Genomic DNA, 20,306 nt, shown 5'->3' with positions numbered 1-20,306 from the left:
CTGCTCTATTTTCTGTTTCCCTTTCAATTTTCCATTTCCTCAGGCCCTCCCTGCATCACTATTTCCTCTCCCACTCTTGCAACTACCCATGCCTGGGATGGTCATGCAAAAAAGAGATAGGAATTGGATGCAGGAAAACTTTATTGTACCAAGAAGGGCAGAAGAGGAGGGGAGAGGGAAGGGGAGCAAGCCAAAGACAGGTTAGGTATCACGGGCTACAGGAGGCCAGGGCAGATTGTGCACAGTTCAACTTCTCCATGCAGGGCTGAGGCGGCTGCAGGGGTTTGGGCTGGGCTGTGGTGGCTCTAGCAGGGCCCGCAGGTGTCCCAGAGCTTCTTGCTGTAGCGGGGCAGGGCGCAAGGGCTGTAGGCGGGAGCAGCGCAGGCTCTGCCAAAGGTGCAGAGGCCACCCGAGGCCTGGGTGGCGCCGGCGCCGTAGAGGCCGCCCAGCCCCAGGGAGCCGCCAAAGGCCGGTGCTCCAGAGGAGCCCACCACGGCTTGCTGGGGGAAGGAGGTGAGGATGGGGCCGGGGAAGGTGACCACCACGGGGGGCGGCTGGATCAAGGCAGACGAGTCGGGACACTGGCGGGCGCACAGCTCGTTGCAGCTCTCAGCGATGGGCTGGGGCACAGCCACGCTGGTTTTTGGGGTGCACAGGTCATAGCAGGACATCTTGGAGAGCGATGCGAGTGTGCTCTGCAAAAGAGGGCGGTCGTGGCAGGACAGCAGCCAAGGCAGCATGCAAGCCACAGGAGCCAATGCTGGAGCAGAGGGCCGCGGGCAGAGGCACTCGCACACTTACCCTTGTCCTCTAGGAGGAGAAGGTGGCCAGGTGAGTGTATGGCCCAGTCTGGCCCAGGCAGGGCTTTTATAGCAGCCCCAGCATTGCTCAGCTCCAGCCAGCCCAATCTGCACAGTGGATACTCCCTGCTGATGCTGACAGCAGTGATGTGTGGCCACTGCCCATCCCTGAATCAGCATCCCACAGGTGTCACCAAGCCCCTCCCTTTGCCCAAGCCATCTTTCCTTCCTGCCACGTCAGATATTGATACCAGGGATGGCACACAGGAATGGGCTCCATTAACACGTGACAGAAGCTGGAGCGTCTCTGGAAGGTGTGCCAAGAGCCTGCACCTTGGACGTGACCTGTTCATTACAGGAGAGCACAGCAGAACCAGACGCCATTTGCCTGGAGTCAGTGCCCAGGAAACTCTTTTACCTTGGCAGCAACACACCTCTTGTGTCCTTCCTGATCTATACATGGAACAAGGAGGAGAGATGTCCGCCTGGCCCAGCCTGATTCCAGACCTGCCCCAACCCTTAGGACCTTTAAAGGCCTTCCTGGAGCCCATTCCTGTCTGGCATCCTGGCTATCAAGCATCTGACATGGCAGGAAGGATACGATGGCTTGGTCACTGGGAGGTGCTGGGGTGATAACTAGGGGATGCTGATTCAAGCAGGGGCAGCGGTTGCACATCAGTGGTGTCAGTAGCAGAAGCACCAACTGCAGGGAGTGTCTTCTCTGCAAATTGGCCTGGCTGGAGCTGAGCAATGCTGGGGCTTCTATAAAAGCGCTGCCTGGGCCAGACTGGGCCAAACACTCACCTGGCCATCTTCTCCTCCTGAGGAAAAAGGGTAAGTGGATGAGCGCTTCTGCCTGTGACAGCCGGCTCCAGTCACAGCCCCTGTAGCTTGGGTGCTGTCTCTGCTGCTCTCCTGCCATGGCTACCATCTCTTGCAGAGCACCCTCACATCCCTCTCCAAGATGTCCTGCTACGATGTGTGCACCCCAAAAACCAGCGTGGCTGTGCCCCAGCCCATCGCTGAGAGCTGCAACGAGCTGTGCGCCCGCCAGTGTCCCGACTCGTCTGCCTTGATCCAGCCGCCCCCCGTGGTGGTCACCTTCCCCGGCCCCATCCTCACCTCCTTCCCCCAGCAAGCCGTGGTGGGCTCCTCTGGAGCACCGGCCTTTGGCGGCTCCCTGGGGCTGGGCGGCCTCTACGGCGCCGGCGCCACCCAGGCCTCGGGTGGCCTCTGCACCTTTGGCAGAGCCTGCGCTGCTCCCGCCTACAGCCCTTGCGCCCTGCCCCGCTACAGCAAGAAGCTCTGGGACACCTGCGGGCCCTGCTAGAGCCACCACAGCCCAGCCCCATTCCTTGCAGCCGCCTCAGCCCAGCATGGAGAAATTGAGCTCTGCACAAGCTGCCCTGGCCTTCTGCAGCCCATGACACCCGGCCTGCCTGGGTTCTGCCCACTGTCCCTCTTCCCTCCTCTCCTGTCCTGCTTGGTACAATAAAGATTTCCTGCATCCACTTCCTGTCTCTTTGCCTCCTTTTCTAACGTCCTTTCAGCCCCGGAGATGGGGGAGATGCAAGAGTGGGGGGCAAAAGCTGATACTGGGAGTACTGAAAATGAAGTGGAAGGGAACGGTAAAAGGAAGAGGAAAGTGGAAAGAGTTGGTTAAACTGGAGAGAAAAATGGAATTAATGCACAGGTGGAAGGATATGAAGGAGAGCTCTGGGAATGAGGCTGAGATGGAGAAGGGGAAGGAGCTCCAAGCACTCTGTCTGAGAACAGCTGGATCTCACTGATTGTAGACCATGAGACCAGGAGCTCTTGCACGTGTGCAGTAGTGCTAGCAACAGGTGTGGCCCCGGGGCTGGGAGCTCTCCAGGGGCAAAGGCTGCTACAGCTCCAGGCCCTCTGTGCCACCGTGGCTCTGCTAAAGGACCAGGGACAGAAATGAGAAAGAGGCTTCTCCCTTTCTATGCCATGTGCATTGACAAATTTCATTGTCATCAAGTCCTTCCTTTTCCCTTTCTCTGTCTTTGTCTTCCTTCTTTATAGATCTCATTCTCTTTGTTTCTCATCTTCTCCTTCTTCATCACTTTCTTCCCCTTCATCTTGTCCTTCTTCTTCTCGTGTGGGGAGCTAGGCTAAAAGGATAATGCAGGAGGGAGGCCTTTCCAATGACTGCAACTGTACTGATTGCTGAGGAGTGAAAACACCTGTGTGTGGCCAATCAGTTTGGCGGATATGAAGGAGTGGGTTAGCTGGCCGCTAGGTACAGGCACTTGCATTTGGAGCATGAGAATGAGAGTCTGCTGGAGTAAGAGAAGGAATCTGCTGGCTGTGGTGCGACAAGGTAAGGGATGTGCAGTCTTGTAAGGGCCAGATACGGTGAGAAGATGATGTGTGAGGGACAGTCAGGGTTAGGCAGCCAGGAAAGTTCCAGCTTGAGTTTGGGCCGTCATGGAGAGTGAAAGAAGGAGTCAGTGGTATGTGGAGCTGCTGTAAGAGAAAGAATCAGCACTGTGTGAAGCTGCCTATAAAAAATGAAGCCAGAGTTGTCTGAAAGAGGTCAATGGAAGAAGGAAAAAGAGTTACAAAGAATAAAGTTTATAAAGACGGAATATAGAGGTTGCTACAAAAGGACTGTTGGTGATCCCAGTTAAAGGGCTGTTGTTGATAGCAGGTGAGTCCATCTCAACGTAATAATTGAACGTTCTTGTCCTCCTATTTCTTATCCTCAATCTCATTAGTTTTTACTTCTGCTTTTCTTCATTGTCCTTCTACTCCCCCAACCCCTTCCAAATATTCTCTATCTTTTGATTCAATTAACATTCTGATTTCATTTACATCTCCACATTAATGTTCACTCTCCTATTCTCTGCTCTATTTTCTGTTTCCCTTTCAATTTTCCATTTCCTCAGGCCCTCCCTGCATCACTATTTCCTCTCCCACTCTTGCAACTACCCATGCCTGGGATGGTCATGCAAAAAAGAGATAGGAATTGGATGCAGGAAAACTTTATTGTACCAAGAAGGGCAGAAGAGGAGGGGAGAGGGAAGGGGAGCAAGCCAAAGACAGGTTAGGTATCACGGGCTACAGGAGGCCAGGGCAGATTGTGCACAGTTCAACTTCTCCATGCAGGGCTGAGGCGGCTGCAGGGGTTTGGGCTGGGCTGTGGTGGCTCTAGCAGGGCCCGCAGGTGTCCCAGAGCTTCTTGCTGTAGCGGGGCAGGGCGCAAGGGCTGTAGGCGGGAGCAGCGCAGGCTCTGCCAAAGGTGCAGAGGCCACCCGAGGCCTGGGTGGCGCCGGCGCCGTAGAGGCCGCCCAGCCCCAGGGAGCCGCCAAAGGCCGGTGCTCCAGAGGAGCCCACCACGGCTTGCTGGGGGAAGGAGGTGAGGATGGGGCCGGGGAAGGTGACCACCACGGGGGGCGGCTGGATCAAGGCAGACGAGTCGGGACACTGGCGGGCGCACAGCTCGTTGCAGCTCTCAGCGATGGGCTGGGGCACAGCCACGCTGGTTTTTGGGGTGCACAGATCGTAGCAGGACATCTTGGAGAGCGATGCGAGTGTGCTCTGCAAAAGAGGGCGGTCGTGGCAGGACAGCAGCCAAGGCAGCATGCAAGCCACAGGAGCCAATGCTGGAGCAGAGGGCCGCGGGCAGAGGCACTCGCACACTTACCCTTGTCCTCTAGGAGGAGAAGGTGGCCAGGTGAGTGTATGGCCCAGTCTGGCCCAGGCAGGGCTTTTATAGCAGCCCCAGCATTGCTCAGCTCCAGCCAGCCCAATCTGCACAGTGGATACTCCCTGCTGATGCTGACAGCAGTGATGTGTGGCCACTGCCCATCCCTGAATCAGCATCCCACAGGTGTCACCAAGCCCCTCCCTTTGCCCAAGCCATCTTTCCTTCCTGCCACGTCAGATATTGATACCAGGGATGGCACACAGGAATGGGCTCCATTAACACGTGACAGAAGCTGGAGCGTCTCTGGAAGGTGTGCCAAGAGCCTGCACCTTGGACGTGACCTGTTCATTACAGGAGAGCACAGCAGAACCAGACGCCATTTGCCTGGAGTCAGTGCCCAGGAAACTCTTTTACCTTGGCAGCAACACACCTCTTGTGTCCTTCCTGATCTATACATGGAACAAGGAGGAGAGATGTCCGCCTGGCCCAGCCTGATTCCAGACCTGCCCCAACCCTTAGGACCTTTAAAGGCCTTCCTGGAGCCCATTCCTGTCTGGCATCCTGGCTATCAAGCATCTGACGTGGCAGGAAGGATACGATGGCTTGGTCACTGGGAGGTGCTGGGGTGATAACTAGGGGATGCTGATTCAAGCAGGGGCAGCGGTTGCACATCAGTGGTGTCAGTAGCAGAAGCACCAACTGCAGGGAGTGTCTTCTCTGCAAATTGGCCTGGCTGGAGCTGAGCAATGCTGGGGCTTCTATAAAAGCGCTGCCTGGGCCAGACTGGGCCAAACACTCACCTGGCCATCTTCTCCTCCTGAGGAAAAAGGGTAAGTGGATGAGCGCTTCTGCCTGTGACAGCCGGCTCCAGTCACAGCCCCTGTAGCTTGGGTGCTGTCTCTGCTGCTCTCCTGCCATGGCTACCATCTCTTGCAGAGCACCCTCACATCCCTCTCCAAGATGTCCTGCTACGATGTGTGCACCCCAAAAACCAGCGTGGCTGTGCCCCAGCCCATCGCTGAGAGCTGCAACGAGCTGTGCGCCCGCCAGTGCCCCGACTCGTCTGCCTTGATCCAGCCGCCCCCCGTGGTGGTCACCTTCCCCGGCCCCATCCTCACCTCCTTCCCCCAGCAAGCCGTGGTGGGCTCCTCTGGAGCACCGGCCTTTGGCGGCTCCCTGGGGCTGGGCGGCCTCTACGGCGCCGGCGCCACCCAGGCCTCGGGTGGCCTCTGCACCTTTGGCAGAGCCTGCGCTGCTCCCGCCTACAGCCCTTGCGCCCTGCCCCGCTACAGCAAGAAGCTCTGGGACACCTGCGGGCCCTGCTAGAGCCACCACAGCCCAGCCCCATTCCTTGCAGCCGCCTCAGCCCAGCATGGAGAAATTGAGCTCTGCACAAGCTGCCCTGGCCTTCTGCAGCCCATGACACCCGGCCTGCCTGGGTTCTGCCCACTGTCCCTCTTCCCTCCTCTCCTGTCCTGCTTGGTACAATAAAGATTTCCTGCATCCACTTCCTGTCTCTTTGCCTCCTTTTCTAACGTCCTTTCAGCCCCGGAGATGGGGGAGATGCAAGAGTGGGGGGCAAAAGCTGATACTGGGAGTACTGAAAATGAAGTGGAAGGGAACGGTAAAAGGAAGAGGAAAGTGGAAAGAGTTGGTTAAACTGGAGAGAAAAATGGAATTAATGCACAGGTGGAAGGATATGAAGGAGAGCTCTGGGAATGAGGCTGAGATGGAGAAGGGGAAGGAGCTCCAAGCACTCTGTCTGAGAACAGCTGGATCTCACTGATTGTAGACCATGAGACCAGGAGCTCTTGCACGTGTGCAGTAGTGCTAGCAACAGGTGTGGCCCCGGGGCTGGGAGCTCTCCAGGGGCAAAGGCTGCTACAGCTCCAGGCCCTCTGTGCCACCGTGGCTCTGCTAAAGGACCAGGGACAGAAATGAGAAAGAGGCTTCTCCCTTTCTATGCCATGTGCATTGACAAATTTCATTGTCATCAAGTCCTTCCTTTTCCCTTTCTCTGTCTTTGTCTTCCTTCTTTATAGATCTCATTCTCTTTGTTTCTCATCTTCTCCTTCTTCATCACTTTCTTCCCCTTCATCTTGTCCTTCTTCTTCTCGTGTGGGGAGCTAGGCTAAAAGGATAATGCAGGAGGGAGGCCTTTCCAATGACTGCAACTGTACTGATTGCTGAGGAGTGAAAACACCTGTGTGTGGCCAATCAGTTTGGCGGATATGAAGGAGTGGGTTAGCTGGCCGCTAGGTACAGGCACTTGCATTTGGAGCATGAGAATGAGAGTCTGCTGGAGTAAGAGAAGGAATCTGCTGGCTGTGGTGCGACAAGGTAAGGGATGTGCAGTCTTGTAAGGGCCAGATACGGTGAGAAGATGATGTGTGAGGGACAGTCAGGGTTAGGCAGCCAGGAAAGTTCCAGCTTGAGTTTGGGCCGTCATGGAGAGTGAAAGAAGGAGTCAGTGGTATGTGGAGCTGCTGTAAGAGAAAGAATCAGCACTGTGTGAAGCTGCCTATAAAAAATGAAGCCAGAGTTGTCTGAAAGAGGTCAATGGAAGAAGGAAAAAGAGTTACAAAGAATAAAGTTTATAAAGACGGAATATAGAGGTTGCTACAAAAGGACTGTTGGTGATCCCAGTTAAAGGGCTGTTGTTGATAGCAGGTGAGTCCATCTCAACGTAATAATTGAACGTTCTTGTCCTCCTATTTCTTATCCTCAATCTCATTAGTTTTTACTTCTGCTTTTCTTCATTGTCCTTCTACTCCCCCAACCCCTTCCAAATATTCTCTATCTTTTGATTCAATTAACATTCTGATTTCATTTACATCTCCACATTAATGTTCACTCTCCTATTCTCTGCTCTATTTTCTGTTTCCCTTTCAATTTTCCATTTCCTCAGGCCCTCCCTGCATCACTATTTCCTCTCCCACTCTTGCAACTACCCATGCCTGGGATGGTCATGCAAAAAAGAGATAGGAATTGGATGCAGGAAAACTTTATTGTACCAAGAAGGGCAGAAGAGGAGGGGAGAGGGAAGGGGAGCAAGCCAAAGACAGGTTAGGTATCACGGGCTACAGGAGGCCAGGGCAGATTGTGCACAGTTCAACTTCTCCATGCTGGGCTGAGGCGGCTGCAGGGGTTTGGGCTGGGCTGTGGTGGCTCTAGCAGGGCCCGCAGGTGTCCCAGAGCTTCTTGCTGTAGCGGGGCAGGGCGCAAGGGCTGTAGGCGGGAGCAGCGCAGGCTCTGCCAAAGGTGCAGAGGCCACCCGAGGCCTGGGTGGCACCGGCGCCGTAGAGGCCGCCCAGCCCCAGGGAGCCGCCAAAGGCCGGTGCTCCAGAGGAGCCCACCACGGCTTGCTGGGGGAAGGAGGTGAGGATGGGGCCGGGGAAGGTGACCACCACGGGGGGCGGCTGGATCAAGGCAGACGAGTCGGGACACTGGCGGGCGCACAGCTCGTTGCAGCTCTCAGCGATGGGCTGGGGCACAGCCACGCTGGTTTTTGGGGTGCACAGGTCATAGCAGGACATCTTGGAGAGCGATGCGAGTGTGCTCTGCAAAAGAGGGCGGTCGTGGCAGGACAGCAGCCAAGGCAGCATGCAAGCCACAGGAGCCAATGCTGGAGCAGAGGGCCGCGGGCAGAGGCACTCGCACACTTACCCTTGTCCTCTAGGAGGAGAAGGTGGCCAGGTGAGTGTATGGCCCAGTCTGGCCCAGGCAGGGCTTTTATAGCAGCCCCAGCATTGCTCAGCTCCAGCCAGCCCAATCTGCACAGTGGATACTCCCTGCTGATGCTGACAGCAGTGATGTGTGGCCACTGCCCATCCCTGAATCAGCATCCCACAGGTGTCACCAAGCCCCTCCCTTTGCCCAAGCCATCTTTCCTTCCTGCCACGTCAGATATTGATACCAGGGATGGCACACAGGAATGGGCTCCATTAACACGTGACAGAAGCTGGAGCGTCTCTGGAAGGTGTGCCAAGAGCCTGCACCTTGGACGTGACCTGTTCATTACAGGAGAGCACAGCAGAACCAGACGCCATTTGCCTGGAGTCAGTGCCCAGGAAACTCTTTTACCTTGGCAGCAACACACCTCTTGTGTCCTTCCTGATCTATACATGGAACAAGGAGGAGAGATGTCCGCCTGGCCCAGCCTGATTCCAGACCTGCCCCAACCCTTAGGACCTTTAAAGGCCTTCCTGGAGCCCATTCCTGTCTGGCATCCTGGCTATCAAGCATCTGACGTGGCAGGAAGGATACGATGGCTTGGTCACTGGGAGGTGCTGGGGTGATAACTAGGGGATGCTGATTCAAGCAGGGGCAGCGGTTGCACATCAGTGGTGTCAGTAGCAGAAGCACCAACTGCAGGGAGTGTCTTCTCTGCAAATTGGCCTGGCTGGAGCTGAGCAATGCTGGGGCTTCTATAAAAGCGCTGCCTGGGCCAGACTGGGCCAAACACTCACCTGGCCATCTTCTCCTCCTGAGGAAAAAGGGTAAGTGGATGAGCGCTTCTGCCTGTGACAGCCGGCTCCAGTCACAGCCCCTGTAGCTTGGGTGCTGTCTCTGCTGCTCTCCTGCCATGGCTACCATCTCTTGCAGAGCACCCTCACATCCCTCTCCAAGATGTCCTGCTACGATGTGTGCACCCCAAAAACCAGCGTGGCTGTGCCCCAGCCCATCGCTGAGAGCAGCAACGAGCTGTGCGCCCGCCAGTGTCCCGACTCGTCTGCCTTGATCCAGCCACCCCCCGTGGTGGTCACCTTCCCCGGCCCCATCCTCACCTCCTTCCCCCAGCAAGCCGTGGTGGGCTCCTCTGGAGCACCGGCCTTTGGCGGCTCCCTGGGGCTGGGCGGCCTCTACGGCGCCGGCGCCACCCAGGCCTCGGGTGGCCTCTGCACCTTTGGCAGAGCCTGCGCTGCTCCCGCCTACAGCCCTTGCGCCCTGCCCCGCTACAGCAAGAAGCTCTGGGACACCTGCGGGCCCTGCTAGAGCCACCACAGCCCAGCCCCATTCCTTGCAGCCGCCTCAGCCCAGCATGGAGAAATTGAGCTCTGCACAAGCTGCCCTGGCCTTCTGCAGCCCATGACACCCGGCCTGCCTGTGTTCTGCCCACTGTCCCTCTTCCCTCCTCTCCTGTCCTGCTTGGTACAATAAAGATTTCCTGCATCCACTTCCTGTCTCTTTGCCTCCTTTTCTAACGTCCTTTCAGCCCCGGAGATGGGGGAGATGCAAGAGTGGGGGGCAAAAGCTGATACTGGGAGTACTGAAAATGAAGTGGAAGGGAACGGTAAAAGGAAGAGGAAAGTGGAAAGAGTTGGTTAAACTGGAGAGAAAAATGGAATTAATGCACAGGTGGAAGGATATGAAGGAGAGCTCTGGGAATGAGGCTGAGATGGAGAAGGGGAAGGAGCTCCAAGCACTCTGTCTGAGAACAGCCGGATCTCACTGATTGTAGACCATGAGACCAGGAGCTCTTGCACGTGTGCAGTAGTGCTAGCAACAGGTGTGGCCCCGGGGCTGGGAGCTCTCCAGGGGCAAAGGCTGCTACAGCTCCAGGCCCTCTGTGCCACCGTGGCTCTGCTAAAGGACCAGGGACAGAAATGAGAAAGAGGCTTCTCCCTTTCTATGCCATGTGCATTGACAAATTTCATTGTCATCAAGTCCTTCCTTTTCCCTTTCTCTGTCTTTGTCTTCCTTCTTTATAGATCTCATTCTCTTTGTTTCTCATCTTCTCCTTCTTCATCACTTTCTTCCCCTTCATCTTGTCCTTCTTCTTCTCGTGTGGGGAGCTAGGCTAAAAGGATAATGCAGGAGGGAGGCCTTTCCAATGACTGCAACTGTACTGATTGCTGAGGAGTGAAAACACCTGTGTGTGGCCAATCAGTTTGGCGGATATGAAGGAGTGGGTTAGCTGGCCGCTAGGTACAGGCACTTGCATTTGGAGCATGAGAATGAGAGTTGCTGGAGTAAGAGAAGGAATCTGCTGGCTGTGGTGCGACAAGGTAAGGGATGTGCAGTCTTGTAAGGGCCAGATACGGTGAGAAGATGATGTGTGAGGGACAGTCAGGGTTAGGCAGCCAGGAAAGTTCCAGCTTGAGTTTGGGCCGTCATGGAGAGTGAAAGAAGGAGTCAGTGGTATGTGGAGCTGCTGTAAGAGAAAGAATCAGCACTGTGTGAAGCTGCCTATAAAAAATGAAGCCAGAGTTGTCTGAAAGAGGTCAATGGAAGAAGGAAAAAGAGTTACAAAGAATAAAGTTTATAAAGACGGAATATAGAGGTTGCTACAAAAGGACTGTTGGTGATCCCAGTTAAAGGGCTATTGTTGATAGCAGGTGAGTCCATCTCAACGTAATAATTGAACGTTCTTGTCCTCCTATTTCGTATCCTCAATCTCATTAGTTTTTACTTCTGCTTTTCTTCATTGTCCTTCTACTCCCCCAACCCCTTCCAAATATTCTCTATCTTTTGATTCAATTAACATTCTGATTTCATTTACATCTCCACATTAATGTTCACTCTCCTATTCTCTGCTCTATTTTCTGTTTCCCTTTCAATCTTCCATTTCCTCAGGCCCTCCCTGCATCACTATTTCCTCTCCCACTCTTGCAACTACCCATGCCTGGGATGGTCATGCAAAAAAGAGATAGGAATTGGATGCAGGAAAACTTTATTGTACCAAGAAGGGCAGAAGAGGAGGGGAGAGGGAAGGGGAGCAAGCCAAAGACAGGTTAGGTATCACGGGCTACAGGAGGCCAGGGCAGATTGTGCACAGTTCAACTTCTCCATGCAGGGCTGAGGCGGCTGCAGGGGTTTGGGCTGGGCTGTGGTGGCTCTAGCAGGGCCCGCAGGTGTCCCAGAGCTTCTTGCTGTAGCGGGGCAGGGCGCAAGGGCTGTAGGCGGGAGCAGCGCAGGCTCTGCCAAAGGTGCAGAGGCCACCCGAGGCCTGGGTGGCACCGGCGCCGTAGAGGCCGCCCAGCCCCAGGGAGCCGCCAAAGGCCGGTGCTCCAGAGGAGCCCACCACGGCTTGCTGGGGGAAGGAGGTGAGGATGGGGCCGGGGAAGGTGACCACCACGGGGGGCGGCTGGATCAAGGCAGACGAGTCGGGACACTGGCGGGCGCACAGCTCGTTGCAGCTCTCAGCGATGGGCTGGGGCACAGCCACGCTGGTTTTTGGGGTGCACAGGTCATAGCAGGACATCTTGGAGAGCGATGCGAGTGTGCTCTGCAAAAGAGGGCGGTCGTGGCAGGACAGCAGCCAAGGCAGCATGCAAGCCACAGGAGCCAATGCTGGAGCAGAGGGCCGCGGGCAGAGGCACTCGCACACTTACCCTTGTCCTCTAGGAGGAGAAGGTGGCCAGGTGAGTGTATGGCCCAGTCTGGCCCAGGCAGGGCTTTTATAGCAGCCCCAGCATTGCTCAGCTCCAGCCAGCCCAATCTGCACAGTGGATACTCCCTGCTGATGCTGACAGCAGTGATGTGTGGCCACTGCCCATCCCTGAATCAGCATCCCACAGGTGTCACCAAGCCCCTCCCTTTGCCCAAGCCATCTTTCCTTCCTGCCACGTCAGATATTGATACCAGGGATGGCACACAGGAATGGGCTCCATTAACACGTGACAGAAGCTGGAGCGTCTCTGGAAGGTGTGCCAAGAGCCTGCACCTTGGACGTGACCTGTTCATTACAGGAGAGCACAGCAGAACCAGACGCCATTTGCCTGGAGTCAGTGCCCAGGAAACTCTTTTACCTTGGCAGCAACACACCTCTTGTGTCCTTCCTGATCTATACATGGAACAAGGAGGAGAGATGTCCGCCTGGCCCAGCCTGATTCCAGACCTGCCCCAACCCTTAGGACCTTTAAAGGCCTTCCTGGAGCCCATTCCTGTCTGGCATCCTGGCTATCAAGCATCTGACGTGGCAGGAAGGATACGATGGCTTGGTCACTGGGAGGTGCTGGGGTGATAACTAGAGGATGCTGATTCAAGCAGGGGCAGCGGTTGCACATCAGTGGTGTCAGTAGCAGAAGCACCAACTGCAGGGAGTGTCTTCTCTGCAAATTGGCCTGGCTGGAGCTGAGCAATGCTGGGGCTTCTATAAAAGCGCTGCCTGGGCCAGACTGGGCCAAACACTCACCTGGCCATCTTCTCCTCCTGAGGAAAAAGGGTAAGTGGATGAGCGCTTCTGCCTGTGACAGCCGGCTCCAGTCACAGCCCCTGTAGCTTGGGTGCTGTCTCTGCTGCTCTCCTGCCATGGCTACCATCTCTTGCAGAGCACCCTCACATCCCTCTCCAAGATGTCCTGCTACGATGTGTGCACCCCAAAAACCAGCGTGGCTGTGCCCCAGCCCATCGCTGAGAGCTGCAACGAGCTGTGCGCCCGCCAGTGTCCCGACTCGTCTGCCTTGATCCAGCCGCCCCCCGTGGTGGTCACCTTCCCCGGCCCCATCCTCACCTCCCTCCCCCAGCAAGCCGTGGTGGGCTCCTCTGGAGCACCGGCCTTTGGCGGCTCCCTGGGGCTGGGCGGCCTCTACGGCGCCGGCGCCACCCAGGCCTCGGGTGGCCTCTGCACCTTTGGCAGAGCCTGCGCTGCTCCCGCCTACAGCCCTTGCGCCCTGCCCCGCTACAGCAAGAAGCTCTGGGACACCTGCGGGCCCTGCTAGAGCCACCACAGCCCAGCCCCATTCCTTGCAGCCGCCTCAGCCCAGCATGGAGAAATTGAGCTCTGCACAAGCTGCCCTGGCCTTCTGCAGCCCATGACACCCGGCCTGCCTGGGTTCTGCCCACTGTCCCTCTTCCCTCCTCTCCTGTCCTGCTTGGTACAATAAAGATTTCCTGCATCCACTTCCTGTCTCTTTGCCTCCTTTTCTAACGTCCTTTCAGCCCCGGAGATGGGGGAGATGCAAGAGTGGGGGGCAAAAGCTGATACTGGGAGTACTGAAAATGAAGTGGAAGGGAACGGTAAAAGGAAGAGGAAAGTGGAAAGAGTTGGTTAAACTGGAGAGAAAAATGGAATTAATGCACAGGTGGAAGGATATGAAGGAGAGCTCTGGGAATGAGGCTGAGATGGAGAAGGGGAAGGAGCTCCAAGCACTCTGTCTGAGAACAGCTGGATCTCACTGATTGTAGACCATGAGACCAGGAGCTCTTGCACGTGTGCAGTAGTGCTAGCAACAGGTGTGGCCCCGGGGCTGGGAGCTCTCCAGGGGCAAAGGCTGCTACAGCTCCAGGCCCTCTGTGCCACCGTGGCTCTGCTAAAGGACCAGGGACAGAAATGAGAAAGAGGCTTCTCCCTTTCTATGCCATGTGCATTGACAAATTTCATTGTCATCAAGTCCTTCCTTTTCCCTTTCTCTGTCTTTGTCTTCCTTCTTTATAGATCTCATTCTCTTTGTTTCTCATCTTCTCCTTCTTCATCACTTTCTTCCCCTTCATCTTGTCCTTCTTTTTCTCGTGTGGGGAGCTAGGCTAAAAGGATAATGCAGGAGGGAGGCCTTTCCAATGACTGCAACTGTACTGATTGCTGAGGAGTGAAAACACCTGTGTGTGGCCAATCAGTTTGGCGGATATGAAGGAGTGGGTTAGCTGGCCGCTAGGTACAGGCACTTGCATTTGGAGCATGAGAATGAGAGTCTGCTGGAGTAAGAGAAGGAATCTGCTGGCTGTGGTGCGACAAGGTAAGGGATGTGCAGTCTTGTAAGGGCCAGATACGGTGAGAAGATGATGTGTGAGGGACAGTCAGGGTTAGGCAGCCAGGAAAGTTCCAGCTTGAGTTTGGGCCGTCATGGAGAGTGAAAGAAGGAGTCAGTGGTATGTGGAGCTGCTGTAAGAGAAAGAATCAGCACTGTGTGAAGCTGCCTATAAAAAATGAAGCCAGAGTTGTCTGAAAGAGGTCAATGGAAGAAGGAAAAAGAGTTACAAAGAATAAAGTTTATAAAGACGGAATATAGAGGTTGCTACAAAAGGACTGTTGGTGATCCCAGTTAAAGGGCTGTTGTTGATAGCAGGTGAGTCCATCTCAACGTAATAATTGAACGTTCTTGTCCTCCTATTTCTTATCCTCAATCTCATTAGTTTTTACTTCTGCTTTTCTTCATTGTCCTTCTACTCCCCCAACCCCTTCCAAATATTCTCTATCTTTTGATTCAATTAACATTCTGATTTCATTTACATCTCCACATTAATGTTCACTCTCCTATTCTCTGCTCTATTTTCTGTTTCCCTTTCAATTTTCCATTTCCTCAGGCCCTCCCTGCATCACTATTTCCTCTCCCACTCTTGCAACTACCCATGCCTGGGATGGTCATGCAAAAAAGAGATAGGAATTGGATGCAGGAAAACTTTATTGTACCAAGAAGGGCAGAAGAGGAGGGGAGAGGGAAGGGGAGCAAGCCAAAGACAGGTTAGGTATCACGGGCTACAGGAGGCCAGGGCAGATTGTGCACAGTTCAACTTCTCCATGCAGGGCTGAGGCGGCTGCAGGGGTTTGGGCTGGGCTGTGGTGGCTCTAGCAGGGCCCGCAGGTGTCCCAGAGCTTCTTGCTGTAGCGGGGCAGGGCGCAAGGGCTGTAGGCGGGAGCAGCGCAGGCTCTGCCAAAGGTGCAGAGGCCACCGGAGGCCTGGGTGGCGCCGGCGCCGTAGAGGCCGCCCAGCCCCAGGGAGCTGCCAAAGGCCGGTGCTCCAGAGGAGCCCACCACGGCTTGCTGGGGGAAGGAGGTGAGGATGGGGCCTGGGAAGGTGACCACCACGGGGGGCGGCTGGATCAAGGCAGACGAGTCGGGACACTGGCGGGCGCACAGCTCGTTGCAGCTCTCAGCGATGGGCTGGGGCACAGCCACGCTGGTTTTTGGGGTGCACACATCGTAGCAGGACATCTTGGTGAGGGGTGCAAGAGTGCTCTGCAAGAGAGGGCAGCCATGGCAGGAGAGCAGCAGATGCAGCGCACGAGCCACATGGGTAGGGGCTGAAACAGGGAGCCAGGAGCAGAAGCGTTTGCACACTTACCCTTTACCCTTAGCAGGAGAAGGTGGCCAGGCGAGTGTTTGGTCCAGTCTGGCCCAGGCAGGGCTTTTATAGCAGCCCCAGCATTGCTCAGCTCCAAACAGACCAATCAGGACATTGGACACTCCCTGCTGATGCTGCTTACACCAGTGCTTTGTGCAGCCCCTGCCCTTCATTGTATCAGCATTCCCCTGGTGTCACCCAGGTACCTCCCACTGCCCCAGCCATCTTGTTCTTCCTGCCACATCAGATACTTGATAGCAAGGATTGCAGACAGGAATGGGTGCCAGGAACGTTTTTAATGGTCCAAAGGGGAGGGACAGGTCTGGAATCAGGCTGGGCCAGGTGGACATCTCTGCTCCTTCTTCCATGTATAGATCAGGAAACACACAAGCGGTGTTTGTTGCCAATATGAAAGACTTTCCTGGGCACTGACTGCAGGCAGAAGCGGTCTGGTACTGCTGTTCTCTCCTGTAATGAACAGGTCACGTATAAGGTGCAGGTTCTTGGCACTCCTGTTTCAGATGCTCCAGCTTCTGCCTCGTTTTGCTGGAGCTCAGTCCCGTGTGCCATGAAAGCTATCAAGTATCTGATATGGCAGGAAGGACAAGATGGTTTCGGCAAAGGGAGATACTGGGGTGGCACGTGTGAGATGCTGATTTAGGGATAGGCAGTGGCCGAAGAGCCCTGGTGTCAGCAGCAGCAGGGAATGTCCACCATGCAGATTGGCCTGACTGGAGCTGGGCAATGGTGGGGCTACTATAAAAGCCCTTCATGGGCCAGACTGGGCCATACACTCCCCTGGCCACCTTCCCCTCCTAAGGGACAAGGGTAAGTGTGTGAGTGCTTCTGCTCGTGGGTCCCTGATTCAACTCCTTACCCTGTGGCTTGGGTGCTGCCTCGGCTGCTCTCCTGCAACGACTGCCCTCTCTTGCAGCGAACACTCACATTCTCCCACCAAGATGTCCTGCTACGACCTGTGCACCCCAAAAACCAGCGTCGCTGTGCCCCAGCCCATTGCTGAGAGTTGCAACGAGCTGTGCGCCCGCCAGTGCCCCGACTCATCTGCCTTGATCCAGCCACCCCCCGTGGTGGTCACCTTCCCCGGCCCCATCCTCACCTCCTTCCCCCAGCAAGCCGTGGTGGGCTCCTCTGGAGCACCGGCCTTTGGCGGCTCCCTGGGGCTGGGCGGCCTCTACGGCGCCGGCGCCACCCAGGCCTCGGGTGGCCTCTGCACTTTTGGCAGAGCCTGCGCTGCTCCCGCCTACAGCCCTTGCACCCTGCCCCGCTACAGCAAGAAGCTCTGGGACACCTGTGGGCCCTGCTAGAGCCACCACAGCCCAGTGAAATCCCCCGCGTGGCCGCCTCAGCCCAGCATGGATATGTTGAACACTGCAAATCTGCCCTGGCTACTTGTAGCCTGTGACATCCGGCCTGCCTGGGGCCGGCCCACCATGCCTCTCCCATTCTTGCCTCTTCTTGGTACAATAAAGATTTCTGGCATCCAATTCCTGTCTCTTTGCTTCATTTTCACATGTCAGGAGGGCCATGGGGAAGGGGATGTTTCATCAGATGGACAGGAAATGGTCAGGCTTGCAGAAAATGAAATGCACGTTGGAAAGAACAGTAAAATAGAAGAGGGAAGAGGATAGTAGAGGTTAATGTTTAGAAGAATGTGGTATCATTAGGGAATTGAGAGGATATGAAGGAGAGCTTTGGGACTTGACGGAGAAGAAGAGGGAGGAACTCCAAGCACTCTATCTGAAGACAGATCCCGTTGCTTGTAGGCCATGAGACTAGGAGCTTTTGCACACCTTCAGCACTGCTGGAAACGCGTATGGCCCCGGAGATGGGAGCCCTCCAGGGGCAAGGTCTGCCAGAGCTCCAGGCCCTCTGTGCCACCGTGGCTCTGCTAAATGACCATGGACAGAAACCATAAAGACACTTCCCGCTCTCTATGTCATATACATTAAATTTAATTGTCATCAAGTCCTTACATTTCCCATTTCAATGTCCTAGTCTTTTTTCTTTATAGCTGTCATTCTCTTTGTTTTTCATTTTCTTCTCCTGCACATTCTTTTTGTCCTTTGTCTAGTCCTTCTTCTTCTTGTTCTCCTTCCTCTTCTTATCCTCATTCTCCTTACTCCTTTCCTTCTGATTCTCTTCTTACTCCTTCTCCCTATACTTCTCCTTTTCCTCTAACATTCCCTTCCCTACATTCTCTATCTTTTGATTCAGTTTCCTTTCTGCTTTGATTTTATCTCCACATAAACCTCCACTCTCTCATTCTCTCTTCTGTTTTCCCTTTCCCCTTCAATTTTCCATTGCCCCTGGCCATCTGTGCATCACCATTTCCCCTCCCACTCTGGCAACTCCCACAGGCCTGGGGTGTTCATTGTGGGAAGATAGGTTGAAAGGATAATACAGAAGGCAATCTCTCCTGATGAATTACACCTTAGGAGTGTAAACACCTGTACTTGCCCAAAGAGTTTTGGTGTTACAAAAGAGTGGTCTTGCTGGCCACAAGTTACTGTGGCCAGTTACAATCACAGTTTGAGTTGGGGCTTGAGACCAAGTGTCTCCTGCAGTTTGGGATGGAGTCTGCTGGCAGTGCTGTGAGGAGGCAAGGGATATGTGGTTCTGCAAGGGACATATAAGGTAAGAAGATGTTGTATGAGGAACAGTCAGGGTAAGGTGTGCGGGGTAATGGACATCTTGGGGTTCAGCCAGCTGTGCAGAGAGGAGAGGAGGAATCAGGGCTGTTTGGAACTGCCTATAAGAAAAGGAGTCGGAGTTGTCAGAGAGAAGTACGCTGAAAGAAGGCATGAAAAGTTTCCAATAAAGGACTGGTGATGATGCCAGTTGTCCTAATTTGGGGCAAATTTGGGGAAAAACTCCGGAAGGAGCCCCCAGAAAACAAAACCCACACGATTCCTCCCCCCACCACCAGGTTTGGGAAGAATTTCCTCTGAGGAAAAGTGGAAAAAACCCGTTTATTTAATAAACAAAACATTCCCCAACACAAGAAAAGAAAATGAACAGCCCCAGAAGACAAAAAAATAACTCTTTCACCGCTCTGAGAGGATGACAAACTCATAAAAATCTCTCCTGCCAGTGGTCGGCCAGTTATCAGTCTCCGTCGCTGGGGATGACTTCTGCAGATTGTAAATTGCAGACTCCCGGTGTTCCTTGATGTTTCCCAGGTCCCGGTTCAGAACAGGTTCAGATGGTATACAGAAAGGGAAAGAAAGAAAGAACAAACAAACAAACAAAAAAAAACGGTCCAGGGAAAGAAACTGGACTGCCTAACTAAACTAACTAATAAACAAAAGCAAAAGTAAGCAAAGCTAAAGCCAGCAAGCCAAGCAAGCAAAAGCAAAAGCCAGCCGATGCCAGAAAACCTAGCCTCCCCTAAGCACAGATGATGGGGGAGGGGAGCCAGCTGATAAGCAGATAAAACAAGCCTTCGCTTAAATAGAACACACGATTGGGGATACAAGCACCATAACATAAGCCCAGGACATTAGTCCAGTCCATCTCGACATAATACCTGAAAAATTTATTGACGTGGCAAAAGGAGGCAAAGAGACAGGAACTGGATGCAGGAAAACTTTATTGTACAAAGAATGACAGGAGAGCAGGGGAGAGGGATGGTGGGCAGTCCCTAGGCAGGCCGGGCGTCATGGGCTACAGAAGGCCAGGGCAGCTTGTGCAGAGCTCAATTTCTCCATGCTGGGCTGAGGTGGCCACAGGGATTTGGCTGGGCTGTGGTGGCTCTAGCAGGGCCCGCAGGTGTCCCAGAGCTTCTTGCTGTAGCGGGGCAGGGCGCAAGGGCTGTAGGCGGGAGCAGCGCAGGCTCTGCCAAAGGTGCAGAGGCCACCCGAGGCCTGGGTGGCGCCGGCACCGTAGAGGCCGCCCAGCCCCAGGGAGCCGCCAAAGGCCGGTGCTCCAGAGGAGCCCACCACAGCTTGCTGGGGGAAGGAGGTGAGGATGGGGCCGGGGAAGGTGACCACCACGGGGGGCGGCTGGATCAAGGCGGATGAGTCGGGGCACTGGCGAGCGCACAGTTCGTTGCAGCTCTCAGCGATGGGCTGGGGCACAGCCACGCTGGTTTTTGGGGTGCACAGGTCGTAGCAGGACATCTTGGTGAGTGATGCAAAAGTGCTCTGCAAGGGAGGGCAGCCATGGAAGGAAAGAAGCTGAGGTAATGCCTGAGGCACAGGGGCCTGGGCTGAATCAGGGAGTCATGGGCAGATGTGCTCGTCCACTTACCCTTGTCCTCTAGGATGAGAAGATAGCCAGGCGAGTGTTTGGCACAGTCTGGCCCAGGCAGCGCTTTTATAGCAGCCCCAGAATTGCTCAGCTCCAGCCGGGCCAATCTGCACAGAGGACGCTCCCTGCAGTTGTTGCTGCTGCTGCTGACACCATGGCTTTGCTGCCCATGCCCCTCCCTGAATCAGCATCTTCAAGGTGTCACCCTGGCACTTCTCTCTTCCCAAGCCATCTTGTCCTTCCTGCCATGTCAGATGCTTGATAGCCAGGATGGCAAACGCGAATGGGCTCCAGGAAGGCCTTTAATGGTCCAAAGGGGTAGAACAGGTATGGAACCAGGCTGGGCCAGGTGGACATCTCTGCTTCTTGTTCCATATGTAGATGAGGAAGGACAGAAGACATGTTTGTCACCAATGTAAGAGAGTTTCCTGGGCACTGACGGGATGCAGATGTGGTCGGGTTCTGCTGGGCTGTGCTGTGATGAACAGGTCACATCCATGGTGCTGGCTCCTGGCACTCTTGCCCCAGATGCTCCAGTTTCTGCCCTGTGTTCCTGTCTTC

General features: G+C 54.9%; 11 protein-coding genes across 11 annotated transcripts; 5 read left to right on the top strand and 6 right to left on the bottom strand.

Annotated features, from left to right (window-relative positions):
• Positions 1-305: 305 nt before the first annotated feature.
• LOC117004710 (scale keratin-like) lies at positions 306-671 on the bottom strand. Its single transcript, XM_033075750.1, has one exon. It carries the CDS (start codon positions 669-671, stop codon positions 306-308), a length of 366 nt encoding a protein of 121 aa, XP_032931641.1.
• Positions 672-1,764: 1,093 nt separating this feature from the next.
• LOC117006295 (scale keratin-like) lies at positions 1,765-2,130 on the top strand. The gene has a single exon (XM_033078672.2). It carries the CDS (start codon positions 1,765-1,767, stop codon positions 2,128-2,130), a length of 366 nt encoding a protein of 121 aa, XP_032934563.1.
• A 1,844-nt stretch (positions 2,131-3,974) lies between these two features.
• LOC117004703 (scale keratin-like) lies at positions 3,975-4,340 on the bottom strand. The gene has a single exon (XM_033075738.1). The coding sequence runs from the start codon at positions 4,338-4,340 to the stop codon at positions 3,975-3,977; it is 366 nt and encodes a 121-aa protein (XP_032931629.1).
• A 1,089-nt stretch (positions 4,341-5,429) lies between these two features.
• On the top strand, positions 5,430-5,800 carry LOC117005563 (scale keratin-like). The gene has a single exon (XM_033077343.2). It carries the CDS (start codon positions 5,434-5,436, stop codon positions 5,797-5,799), a length of 366 nt encoding a protein of 121 aa, XP_032933234.1. The 5' UTR covers positions 5,430-5,433; the 3' UTR covers position 5,800.
• A 1,843-nt stretch (positions 5,801-7,643) lies between these two features.
• Positions 7,644-8,009, bottom strand: LOC117002445 (scale keratin-like). The gene has a single exon (XM_033071565.1). It carries the CDS (start codon positions 8,007-8,009, stop codon positions 7,644-7,646), a length of 366 nt encoding a protein of 121 aa, XP_032927456.1.
• A 67-nt stretch (positions 8,010-8,076) lies between these two features.
• LOC116993389 (scale keratin-like) lies at positions 8,077-9,468 on the top strand. The gene is made up of 2 exons (XM_033053874.1): positions 8,077-8,169; positions 9,079-9,468. Exons 1-2 carry the CDS (start codon positions 8,077-8,079, stop codon positions 9,466-9,468), a joined length of 483 nt encoding a protein of 160 aa, XP_032909765.1.
• A 1,843-nt stretch (positions 9,469-11,311) lies between these two features.
• LOC117002453 (scale keratin-like) lies at positions 11,312-11,677 on the bottom strand. The gene has a single exon (XM_033071578.1). The coding sequence runs from the start codon at positions 11,675-11,677 to the stop codon at positions 11,312-11,314; it is 366 nt and encodes a 121-aa protein (XP_032927469.1).
• A 67-nt stretch (positions 11,678-11,744) lies between these two features.
• Positions 11,745-13,136, top strand: LOC116993316 (beta-keratin-related protein-like). The gene is made up of 2 exons (XM_033053743.1): positions 11,745-11,837; positions 12,747-13,136. The coding sequence occupies exons 1-2, from the start codon at positions 11,745-11,747 to the stop codon at positions 13,134-13,136; spliced, it is 483 nt and encodes a 160-aa protein (XP_032909634.1).
• Positions 13,137-14,980: 1,844 nt separating this feature from the next.
• Positions 14,981-15,346, bottom strand: LOC117006539 (scale keratin-like). Its single transcript, XM_033079066.1, has one exon. The coding sequence runs from the start codon at positions 15,344-15,346 to the stop codon at positions 14,981-14,983; it is 366 nt and encodes a 121-aa protein (XP_032934957.1).
• Positions 15,347-16,426: 1,080 nt separating this feature from the next.
• LOC117004718 (scale keratin-like) lies at positions 16,427-16,801 on the top strand. Its single transcript, XM_033075762.1, has one exon. The coding sequence runs from the start codon at positions 16,436-16,438 to the stop codon at positions 16,799-16,801; it is 366 nt and encodes a 121-aa protein (XP_032931653.1). The 5' UTR covers positions 16,427-16,435.
• A 2,448-nt stretch (positions 16,802-19,249) lies between these two features.
• On the bottom strand, positions 19,250-19,615 carry LOC117004006 (scale keratin-like). The gene has a single exon (XM_033074428.1). It carries the CDS (start codon positions 19,613-19,615, stop codon positions 19,250-19,252), a length of 366 nt encoding a protein of 121 aa, XP_032930319.1.
• Between the last annotated feature and the right edge of the window lie 691 nt (positions 19,616-20,306).

Source organism: Catharus ustulatus, chromosome 1 (assembly GCF_009819885.2).
Source record: "Catharus ustulatus isolate bCatUst1 chromosome 1, bCatUst1.pri.v2, whole genome shotgun sequence".
Lineage (NCBI taxonomy): Eukaryota > Metazoa > Chordata > Aves > Passeriformes > Turdidae > Catharus > Catharus ustulatus.
Note: the sequence above shows the minus strand (reverse complement) of the source record. Positions and strands in the feature narration are given on the sequence as shown.